The sequence below is a fragment of the Pseudophryne corroboree genome, chromosome 3, assembly GCF_028390025.1.
Source record: "Pseudophryne corroboree isolate aPseCor3 chromosome 3, aPseCor3.hap2, whole genome shotgun sequence".
NCBI lineage: Eukaryota > Metazoa > Chordata > Amphibia > Anura > Myobatrachidae > Pseudophryne > Pseudophryne corroboree.
This window is the reverse complement of record NC_086446.1, coordinates 381,019,398-381,031,485: the sequence shown is the minus strand read 5'-3', so window position 1 is coordinate 381,031,485 and position 12,088 is coordinate 381,019,398. Positions and strand designations below refer to the sequence as shown.

Genomic DNA, 12,088 nt, shown 5'->3' with positions numbered 1-12,088 from the left:
CTTCCTGCCTCACAAGACACGCTGGAAAACTGGTACAGGTGTAGCAAAGGGGGAGAGCTGCTATTGTACACTATCTGGGTCCTCTGTAGGACAAAATTTCTTAGTGTTTACTGAGATATAGTAAGCTGACAACCTCACTGGGGCTGTGCAGCTCAAGGGTGTGCTGGTGTACTTCTCTCTGTCTCTCCTCTCACATACAGTAGGGCAGGCTTGCTAATATTATGGTCTGTGTGTATGTTATTGTGTTTACTGTGAAACATGGGTAAACAAAAACTGTGCAGTGTATGTCACACTAGATTCTCTCCATTATCATCTGATTCTGTTTCATGTGACAAATGCAGCCAATCTTCACAACTCAGTGAAAAGGCTGGGGGAGAGTATTCAGAACCCACATGGCTAGGGTCTCTTAAAACAGTGGTTCTCAACCTCAGTCCTCAAGTACCCCCAACAGTTCATATTTTCCAGGTCACCTAGCAGTTGAACAGGTGTATTCATTACTCACTGACACATTATAAAAGACCAACAGGTGGGGCAAGTTATTTCACTTGAAATCCTGTGAGGAGACCTGGAAAACATGAACTGTTGCGGGTACTTGAGGACCGAGGTTGAGAACCACGGTCTTAAAAGTATGATGTCTGATATGTCACCACAACTCACTGCTAATTTGCAGAAAACTCAGCTACTACAACAGGCTGTTGCACATTTAGCTGCTAAGGCAGATGTTACACAGCCCCCCTCCTCTCATGCAGGGCCACAAAAGCGTGGTTTGCCTGCTCTACTGTCTGACACAGATGACGATATACAGGAGAATGGGGAGGACTTGGACCCCATTAGTGGGGATCCTGATTCTGTTCAGGGTATTGAACCCCTAATTCTGGCTATTCGGGATGTGTTAAAGCTCCCTCTAGAGGACACTGCGTCACAGCAGTCGTTTTTCTTTCCACAAAACAAGCCTAATGTCACTTTCCCTGATTCTGCAGAGTTAGATGACCTATTCAAGCTGGCCTGGAAAAATCCAGACAAAAAATTTCAAGAGTCAATAAAGATTTTTTTCGCACTTTCCCATTTGCTCCTGAAAGTAGGAAATTTTGGGAGGAACCCCCGGGGGTTGATGTGTCAGTCTCTCGCCTGTCCAAAAAGGTGTGTTGCCTGCCCCGGGCTTTTTTACCATAAAGGATCCTGGGGATAGAACAATAGAAGCCACGCTGGGAGTGGGGTCTCCACCTGCAGGTGTTCCAACAGATCATCCACCAGTGGGGCAGCCCACAGATAGACATAACGGATTCTCATCTCAACAAGAAGCGTCATTGGTATTGCTCATGAACCAGGGACCCTTGGGCGAGGGCAGTAGATGCACTGACGTTGCCTTGGCCTTACCGGCTGTTCTACCTGTTTCTTCCTTTTCCGTTGCTCCCAAGGGTGCTCAAACGTATCAGACATCAGCGAGTCCAGGCAATTCTGATTTCCCTGGATTGGCCTCGGACGGGTCGTACACGGAACTTCTGGACATGTCCGTAGAAGACCCTTGGCCTCTACCTCTCAGAAGAGATCTTCAACAAGGACCGTTCATCTACCCGGACTTACGGCAACTTCATTTGATGGCATGGAGGCTGAGCGGATCATCCTAGCTCACAAGGGTCTTTCCAAGAAGGTTATTGCTACCATGGTTCAGTCCAGAAAACTTGTGACGTCAAAACACTATCATCATATCTGGAGAAGATATGTCTCTTGGTGCGAGGAATGAAAGTATCCGCCTGCGGAGTTCCACTTGGGACGTTTTACGTTTCCTGCAGGCTGGTGTGGATAAGGGCTTACGTCTGGGTTCCATTAAAGGTCCAGATTTCAGCACTCTCCATTTTCTTCCAGAAGAAATTGGCAGTGTTGCCAGAAGTTCAGACCTTCTTGCAAAGAGTACTCCACATACAACCTCCTTTTGTGCTGCTGACAGCACCCTGGGATTTGAATGTAGTGTTGGAATTTCTACAGTCGTCCTGGTTTGAACCTCTGCTGATGGTAGAAGACAAGTACCTCACGTGGAAGACGTGTTGTTACTGGCCCTGGCTTCTGCTCGTCGTGTCTCAGAATCGGGGGCCTTATCGTGTAAAAGTTCGTACTTGGTCTTTTACGAGGACAGAGTAGAGCCGAAGGTTGTCTTCACGTTTCACCTGAATCAACCTATTGTGGTTCCGTCCAGTCCTGATACTTCTGCTCCTCAGGAGGCATTGGATGTTGTGCGTGCCTTGAAAATCTATGTCAAGCGAGCAGCTCGGATCAGAAAAACTGATTCCTTGTTCGTGCTCTATGATATGCAGAAAAAAAGTTGTCCTGCTTCGAAGCAGTCCATTGCGCATTGGTTTAGGCTTACTATCCAACATGCCTATGTGTTGGCAGCTTTACCTGTTCCACAGTCTCTGAAGGCCCACTCTACGAGATACGTTTGCTCTTCCTCAGCGGCTGCCCGTGGAGTCTCTGCCTTGCAACTATGCCGAGCTGCTACCTGGTTGGAGAAGAACACTTTTGTTAAGTTCTACAAGTTTGATACCCTGTCCAATGGGGATACCCAGTGTGGGCAGGCGGTACTGCAGCAGTCTCTGCACGTTCACACCCATTCTGGAAGCTTTAGGATGTCCCCATCGTACTCTCCCCCAATATTCCTTATGGATGCTAGAGAAAATAGGATTTTAATTACCTACCGGTAAATCCTTTTCTCGAAGTCCATAAGCCCGCCTCAGTGTGGTGACTTTTCTGCAGCTTCTCTTTTATGTGGTTACCTGTTCAGCTGTTACTGTTGTTACCAGCTGTTGCTGGTTGTTATATGTTCGTGGTGTGCTGGTATATCAATCTCACCACTCTTTGTTCTCATATTTCCTGGGCACGTTGTTACCTATAACTGCCTGTGGGAGGGGGCATAGAGGGGAGGAGCCAACACACCCAGTAAAGAAAATTTAAAGTGCACTGGTTCCTTTGGACTCCCTCTATACCCCATCGTACTAAGTCTCCCTCAGTATCCCTTATGGACTACGAGAAAATGATTTACCGGTGGGTAATTAAAATCCTATTTTAGTTTTATCCAACTTCAGGGGATATCCTATTAGCAGTGATAATTGTTCGGCGCAAAAAATGGTCTGATATTATGATTTTAGCCCGATGGTCAATATTGGGCTATCCAATTATAGCCTATTTTTTTTGTCCCAAAAATGTCCTGATTTCGCATGAAAATACATAGGTCCGTGACTTTATGCAGATCCTATGTATTTATTGCGGAAAAAATGCTTAGTTATCAAGGACTTGGTCTCGCCTGCCTACAAAATCTCCAATAAGCGCCGGCTTCGAGGCTAATAGGATAGCCCCCAACGAATCCATTAGCCATGGTAAATTATCGTGGCTAACTGGATACCCCAATCTTTCTTGCTGGTAAGTTTGAAGTGGTAGTAGTTAGCCTAACATAGGGGGTTATTCAGATCTGATCGCTGCTGTGCGTTTTCGCACAGCGGGCGATCACAACCGAACTGTGCATGCGTATGCATTGTGGTGCATACGCATGCACAGTTTGGTTCTGATCGCCCACTATGCGAAAACGCAGGCGCGACGGACTGCTGCAACGGGGATTGCCGGTCAGCGACGGGATGATGTAAAGAATCCATTCACACCGGCGTTCACGAGGAGATTGACAGGAAGAGGACGTTTGTGGGTGGCAACTGACCGTTTTCAGGGAGTGTCCGGAAAAACCCAGGCGTTTTCAGGGAGGGTGTCTGACGTAAAATCCGGTCCCGATCAGCCTGATCTGATTGCAGTGGAAGAGTAAGTCCTGGGCTGTGCAGAGACTGCACAAAATCAGTTTGTGCAGTTCTGCTACACATGCGATCGCACAGCGAAAACCCACTCCCTCTGTAGGTGGCGACTATCTGATCGCAGGGCAGCAAAAAACGCAGCCCAGCTATCCGATCTGAATGACCGCCATAGTCTTTTTGTGGTTGAAAATAGCTGCACATAATTATGTAGTGCATGAAGATTGTGGTGAGATTCACATAGCCAATCTGTGTCTTGCTCACTTAAGGGAAGTGAACATAAAGTACGTTAGGTATAAAGCACAGATTTTGTATGGCTTGAAGATCTCTCTAGGTTATTGACAGGTCATTAAAACGGAAACTTGCAACCTCTATCAAGCAAATGTGTTAAATGTGCTGAAGCACCTCAGCCGCATTGCAGTATATAATGTAATTGGCCAGACACTCAGCAGCTGCCGCACCTTACAGAGAAAAGGTCTTGGTTAGAATAATGGAGAGGGGAGAGAGAATCCCAGAGTAGGGACTTATCAGAGGTTGGGTCCAGTGTGCAGTCTCTATTCAGGTCCCATGGGCGCAAGCTTAGAGAAGACTCTGGCACAATCTGTGCATATCTCTGGGAAAATGGCATTGATGTTGGAAAGGTAAGTATAGTCAGTGAGTTTAGAGTGAGCAGTATGGGTCTCCCTTGACGCTAATGCCCATGTGCACCATACATCCTGCACCCATTATAGTATACAAACCAGATGTGTCTCTTACATGTAATCTTGCGGATGCCTTCAGTGCAAAGACACTGCCAAGGCATTGGGACGGAGATTAGCCATCTGGGAACCTTGTGGCAGGGCTTTGTCATACTGCTGTCTGTGCTCTGGAAACGGGCAACACCTATTTGGATGACATATATTCTTGTTAAAAATTAAGTATTCTGTGGTATTCTCTGTATAAGTTAACTGCCAATATATGAGCATAACTTCATAAAATCATCCTCTACATTGACCGTACTTAACATTTTAATGCCTCGCCACGCAGGCTCCTGTACCTGTATTCATTTGATTTTGATGCCTTTTATACAGATGAGACTGAAAGTAAAGAAGTGTTTACCTTCCTGCAAGAGCAACTTCAGAGACCTCCTGCCTTTACTTCCCCTCTAAAGGATCAGTCAGAAGTTGCAGGAAGCTCTGCTCGGTTCCATTGCCACATTGAAGGTCAGGAGCTAGTTGTGACTTCCATGTACCCTTTTAAATGTATTTGAGTATCTATCAATGTTTCCAGGAGGGAAATTTGTCATTAGTATAAACAGACTTTACTCCCTGTGTTGACCCATGGGCACAGATCTCATTAGACTTTCAGATATAGATTATTAGGGTTGTTCTTCAGGCAGGCTCCTCTACTGTTAATCTCTGCTGGAATTTTCAAGAAAGAATTCAGCACTGGATCATTTTATGAAATAGTCAAGCTTCTGTGGCTGGGTTGTGAGGCATATGATTGGATGATTATGTCCAGTCTAGCAGTGATTTGTGTCCAAGTTTCTAGCCACAAAAGCGTGATTCCTTGTGGTGACATAAGGGTCTATTTACTAAGCCTTGGATGGAGATAAAGTACCAGCCAATCAGCTCCTAACTGTCATTTTTCAAACACAGCCTGTGGCATGGCAGTAAAGAGCTGATTGCTGGTACTTTATCTCTGTCCACTTTATCTCCATCAAGGCTTAGTAAATAGACCCCATAGCCTTCAATCTCCAGAAGTCTTCTGCTTAGCTAGCAGTGTCAAATTATCCTTAAGAAAAGCCACTGCATTTTGCCCTTGGGACTTTCTCATTTCATTGATAAATCATCCTACTTATCCATTCAGCTTTCCTGACAATTCTACAGGAGCTGTCTGGAGACTACAGAAGGTTGGACACGACCACAATATATATTCCATGAATGGTGGGGTCTCCAAACACAGGGAGGCATCTATGACACAATGCCAATATAAGGAAGGTGGTGTTTTTTTTGTTGTTGTTTTTTTTTGGGGTGGTGATGGTGGGGGGGTTTGTGTTTTCTTTTTTCTATTTATAGAATAAAGTTGGATATATACTATAAGATTATCTTTCCATTCTTTCTGGTTGGAGCACAAATCTGGTACTGTATGGGAGCAAATGGTAATCAACCATTTGCTCCCAAAAACTGTAAAATGGGCAAAAATGGTAATTTTGATAAATTGGTTAATTCATATGGATTTAACCAATTTGTGTGAATGTACATTTTTGTCTATTTTCCAGTATTTGGTAGCAGTTGATCGGTTGTCATTTGCTACCATACATCAGGACAGTAGAGAGCCTGGCTAGGCCCAGGTACTTTTCAGGGGGTGTGGTGTAATCACAAGAGGTGTGGCCATGCACCCTTAGAAAAAAAAAATAATGTTTTAAGTGCCTCCCTGGCTGCACTGCAGCCCAGTACACAGCAGCGTGTGCTGGGCTGAGGAGACGAGCTGCTGCTGCCAGGTAAGTGGGGGGGGGGGGTGCGGGGAGCCACCTGGGCCCATGTAATTATTACCCTTTCCCTCCTCTCGATGCCACTGCCATGCATTACCAGATTTTCGTTCCAACCACAAAGTTGGAACAAATCTATCTATCGGTATATGTTCTTTTTGGAGGCTCCCACCTCAGTCACTGTGCAATTTCTGTCCATCAGGTTTCCCAGATCCTGAAGTCCTATGGTTTTTCTCTGGTTCCCCGATCCAAGAGTCTAAGCGATTCCAGATTGAGTATGAAGATTCAGGAAGCTGTACCCTTGTTATAGCTAATGTTTCTCTTGAGGATGTTGGGGTGTACACATGCAAGGCTTTGAATGCTCATGGACAAAAAGAATGTTCAGCCAAATTAAATGTCCACTCTCTACATGCCGAGCGTCGAAAAAGAGAGGGAAATTGGAATATTGCCTGACCCGACAGGGGGACCTCATAATCTGGAACAAACTTTCTGTTTGTGTATATAATGGGCACTGTTGGGAAAACTAGCTGTGTACCTATATACAGTATATTTATATGTAGACCGCAGATTTAACTCTGGCCTTTATATTAATTGTGCACTGCATTAAAAATTTTCTATTGTGTAACGGATTTTCCTACCTGCTGTAATTCATTCACTTCACCAAGAACCTTTAGTGCACTGAGACAGCCAAAACCTAAGTTGTATGCTTGAGTTGCCTTGTGACTTGTATTTACTCCATTTGGAAAAGCCAATTATAACAACTCTGAAAATGTAGTTTTGTGATGTAGTAGTTGCTCATTTGATCTCCTGACAACGAGATCAATAACTCACATTTAAAGAACTACTTCACTTGTTTTATTCAATGACATGAATACAACCTTGCAGTTTCTGTAATCATTGAACCTAGTATGATTAAATTGTAGCAACAATGTGCCAAATGTTCTTGTTGCTAAAAAAAAAAAAAAAAAACGCTGGAAATAATGTTCAATCTTTGTCAGAAACGTTTCTTGTTCGTATCATCTTTTAATCTATGACAAGGCAGAAAGGCATGTTATTAGATATACATTCTGCATTAACAGTTTCATTTTCTCAAACAGTCACACTGAACAAGGATGTCAGATTTTATAGAATAAGTAAACTTCAACAAAAGAAGTTACCCACCCTTTTTAACATCTGCAGACAAATGTCACAATAATAGACCAGCCTTTAACATACTGAAGCATTGTGCCTTGCTGCCGATATCCTCAGAATGTCTTGGCTAATACGGGTTTACACTTACCATTGGAGAACACTGGCAGATGTATTAAGACTGGAGACGGCATAAGGAAGTGATAAACCAGTGATAAGTGCAAGGTGATAATGCATCAGCCAATCAGCTCCTAACTGTTAACTTGGAACTGATTGGCTGGTGTGTTTACCACCTTGCACTTATCACTGGTTTATCACTTCCTTATGCCTTCTCCAGGTTAATATATCTGCCCCTATATATTTTTCTCAGAAGGAGGGGCAAGCAGAGCACATTCTGTTTCAGCATGATTGTAAATGAGGAAAATAATGAAGCACCATTTGTGAAGTATTCGGTTTTGATGCAAGGTCCTTTGTACTTCCTGTATAAATGTACATAACTACCATGCTCTGGTAAGAGGGAAATACGTTTTTGTACTACTGAGTTTTTATAGCATTTTAATGTGTTTTTTTTCTATCATTTAATCTGTATAAAAGTTATAAACAATGGAAAATAAAATAAATGTTGACGTATAAATGAAATGGCAAATTATTTTGTTTTCACTATATACAATGGCAATTTTAATGGTAAAATAGCGCAAGGGAGATCTTAAGATGCTTTAGTAGCAACCTCATTTAGAAGAGAAATGGATTGTTCTACTTTGCAGAGAGATTAGAAAACACTTTTGGGGAAAATAAGTCACTTTAAGGGTGACCATGATTCATATGGGTATAAATTATTTAAGTTACAGACCAAGATTTGTCAAATAAACCTTTCATATCAAAGACCATACAAACGTCAGGGGATCATCAGTTGCAATGAAAATAGGGTTTCATGGTAAGGGGTTATTAAAAGTTCTATAGAATTTAGTAATTGACTATGTATGTACATTACATAAAAGAAGTGATAGCTGTAACATTAATAGCAAACATTTTGGGTGTGGCCCATGGAACTTGAGATTGCTTTATTGGGTTTAGGAAATGCCCATGAATCTTCCATGCTAGGTGACATTGAGATGAGCTTTGAACAAGACATAACACATGTAGCCAAGGGATGTGATCAAGATGACGGCTGTTGGAATCTTGGCAGTCAGAATGGCAATGCCGGAATCCCAGCTGGAACAGGAGACAGGTGCCGGAATCCTGATCCTAAGTATAGCGGGCAGGTTAGAGTCGGCGGGTTAGGTTTAGATGCCACCGAGGGGGAGGGGGGGTGGGGAGATAGGGATAGCCTGCGGGAAAGGAGGGTTAGGAGGTAGGGGACAGGGGGATCACTCTTATCTCCACCCTGCCGGGATTTCAATAATTGAGATGCTGGCATTGGTATTCTGACCACCAGCATTCCGTGCGCTGGCAAATTATACAGAACCCATAGCCAATGCCTGAGTGCAGAATAAACGACTCATTAGATGTTTTTAATTGGGTGCTGATTGTGGGCGTAATACGCAAAGTTTTCACACTGCATAAATTACAATGTACAGTATTTTGTTGACTAAAATAGTGTCCTGCCAGACCAGGGTCTGTGCGATGCAGTAAGCAGGCCTGCAATGCATGGAGGAGCCGTGCTGGAGAGGCACCACGCCTTCTCCATCTACTGGGCACCCGCTGAAATTTTGTTATCAGCGGGTGCCTGTTGGCTCCTTCTGGCTCCTGCAATGAGTATAGACAGAGACGTCCTGATGTTTCTCCCATAGTGTCAAGCATGAGGAGCTGTCAGATGGCGGCAGGTGCAGGGCTTCTGGTAAGTACAGTGCTGTGTCTGTGTGACATAATATATAAGTGGCATGTGTATAAGGGGCACTAGTACTGTGTAGTATTAGGAGTATAAGGGGCACTACTATTGTGGGCATTGTGTATGGGAAACTATTACATTGTGGCATTGTGTATAAGGGGTACTACAGTGTGGCATTGTGTGTATAAGGGGCACTACAGTGTGGGAGGAAATCTGAGCATTTGTAAAAAACTAACACAAACACTAGGAGAACATACAAACTCCACATAGAACCCTGGATAGAATCTAGCACAGACCTGGCCAAACCAGTCCTCGAGATCTACCAACAGTTCACTTTTTCCAGATCACCTAGATGGTGCTCAGGTGTAGTCATTACTAATTAAGATGTGCTGCATTCATTCCTAACTGACAATTCTACAGATCTCCAGGAGGCCTGGAAAACATGAACTGTTGGTAGATCTCGAGGACCGGTTTGGCCAGCCCTGATCTAGCACATTTCTCGCCATTGGTTTGTTATATACACTATCCTTGAAAAGTAACTAATGCTTCCAATTGATTGATAATGGATATATTTGTGCAGTTTTACTTAAGACAGTGCACAATGCATCATTACTTTAAAAGTAATATTATGTGGCTGTGCTGCAGCTCTGCAAATATATATTTTTTGTGGTTTCATTTGGAAATTTCCTGTTTGGAAATTGTTCCCTGTCTGTGTCACACAGTGCTGCAAGCTGAGGCCCCTTGTTTGCTGGACCACAATTCCCAGCATGCACTGCATGTTGAGCAGTGTAGTTCTAGGAGTAGTAGGAGATGGAGAGCTAATGCACAGGCCTAGTCTCTAGGTTACCTATCTCTAGCAACTAGCACTCTATGGGTTAATAGAATCTGCATATTCAAGTCCCAGGGATCCTATAACCCGTGTAGTATTTAGTTTCAGTACATGCACCTTACCTTTCTATCATCCTACACTGTGCTCTCTATCCCTCCGCCTTTTCCTCCACTCCTGGATGCCACATGCGACTGACATGTCACCCATCCACATGCCCTGTATAGGGACATTGCTTTACACAGTGTGGAAACAGCATGCATTGCACACAGAACCCTGAACAGTTTCCTCACACTATGTACCCCCTCCTCCACTCTCCATCTACTATATCATTTTGAAACTCTACTTCCTTCTGCTTGTGGTCTGTATCTGACATCTTTGCGATAAACATCCAATCTACAAATCACCTCTCTAGCTATTGGACGAGAAGTGAATCAGGAACTGTTGAGTGAGACATCGAGAAGAAACTCTCATTGTGAAGGAGAAGACACTTTGGGAAGTAAACTCTGCCTCTAACTCAGAAAATACCTTATTTCAGATGTACAAATAATACATTTCCACACTTTCCTTTCTCCATGTAACCTGTGGTCTTTGTGGCAAAATTATGATGTAAAGATCGCTCGCTAAAGTATTATCGGAAGTTGGGTGTGTCACCATCAGACTTTACTGATTCTGTTAGAGTTCTGTAGACTGTCTGTGCCTGATTTATCCGTCATACGTCCTATATTGAACATCAAGCCTGGATCTAGGTGTGTGGAAACGTGGAGTAACTTGGATTATGGGGAACGCTGCTGGGTCCCTGGAGATGTTCCAGGTCCGGGATTCTAAGGCACAGCCATCCGCTGGGACTCCGCCACAGAAGCAGAGAGAAGGGACCACTTCTAAACTTCCAAGGCCAAATTCAGGGGAGCTGGAGGATAGATTCAACGTAGTGCTGGTGAGTACACTGTAGAAGAATCATTACTATTTTCCAACATCTGGAGCTGAACATACAGTATGTACATGCTGATACCTCTTGTACTTAGACTACAGTTGCTGGTTACTCTATATAGGAGATCCTGAACATAAAAGACCTAACCTGGTGATTTGGTATTCCTCTATCAATCAGCGTGTTATTCCCCCTGTGTGTCTGACAAAATATGTAATAATCTGTCTTAGATTTTCCAATGTGCTTTGTAACTTAACTTACATGTGGTCTAGATGATGGACAATGGAAACGATTTATTGTGTAAAACAGTGGTATGGCACAGTACTCGTATTCTAGCTCATTTCAAAACTGGTGACGTTGCTGAGACGTGCCTCGTGTCACAGTGATGTCACTGGATAATAGTGCATTGATGGGCTTCCTACTAGCATATTCATTCCATACTGGGCAACATTATTTTGGGGTGGTGGGAGAGTGTGTGAAGAGTATCTACTCCAGTCGGCATTATGCATGTGCCAGCCAATGCACATACTAAGAAGAGTAAAACGGATATCTTTGGAGCAGCCACTTAGCCATGGAGGTGGTTCAGCCCACAACATGGCTGCTTACACTGTGTATACATACTTTAGGAGTCCTTCAGCAATTTGAAATATGTTAAGTCCTTGAGAGAGTCAGATTACATGCCAGATTACATGCCTTATTACTATTATGTGTATTATTATTATGACCCTAGGTACGTTTTATTTATCATTTTTAAATATATGGTAAAAAAGGCTCAAATACCAGGTTAAATGAACCTAACAAAGGAATGTTGTCCTTTATGTTAATGTCAGTGACACTCCTCTTCTGTAGCTCCTTTGAAAGAACATGCTGGCTCTTAAATTTCACTGATACCCCTTTCAGACATCAGACCCGGGAAATTGCTGGGTCTGATCACCATGACCCTGGTTGGTAGAAGGGTTGTTTGGATTCAGACATAACAAAATCCCGGGTTGATGCGCGTTCCAATGCATCAACCCAGGATTTTGATGCATGTCTGAAACAGGTATGACTAGCTCCTGAATGCTACATTATTTATTTATTTTGTCCATCCCTTGATTAGCAACATCTATAACTACACAGG

The 12,088-nt window shown here is 43.4% G+C and overlaps 2 protein-coding genes across 4 annotated transcripts in view; both read left to right on the top strand.

Annotated features, from left to right (window-relative positions):
• LOC135055661 (myosin light chain kinase, smooth muscle-like) overlaps window positions 1-7,601 on the top strand; it is a 166,807-nt gene extending 159,206 nt beyond the window's left edge. For all 3 annotated transcript variants that reach the window (XM_063959992.1, XM_063959990.1, XM_063959991.1), the window contains 2 exons: window positions 4,859-4,990; window positions 6,461-7,601. In XM_063959992.1, coding sequence (XP_063816062.1) covers window positions 4,859-4,990; window positions 6,461-6,711 — 383 coding nt within the window. In that variant the 3' untranslated portion in view covers window positions 6,712-7,601. The remainder of the gene's footprint in view (window positions 1-4,858; window positions 4,991-6,460) is intronic.
• Window positions 7,602-10,528: 2,927 nt separating this feature from the next.
• FMNL1 (formin like 1) overlaps window positions 10,529-12,088 on the top strand; it is a 136,911-nt gene continuing 135,351 nt past the window's right edge. Inside the window, exon 1 of the mRNA XM_063959989.1 lies at window positions 10,529-10,977. Within this exon, the coding sequence (XP_063816059.1) occupies window positions 10,819-10,977 (159 nt within the window). The 5' untranslated portion in view covers window positions 10,529-10,818. The remainder of the gene's footprint in view (window positions 10,978-12,088) is intronic.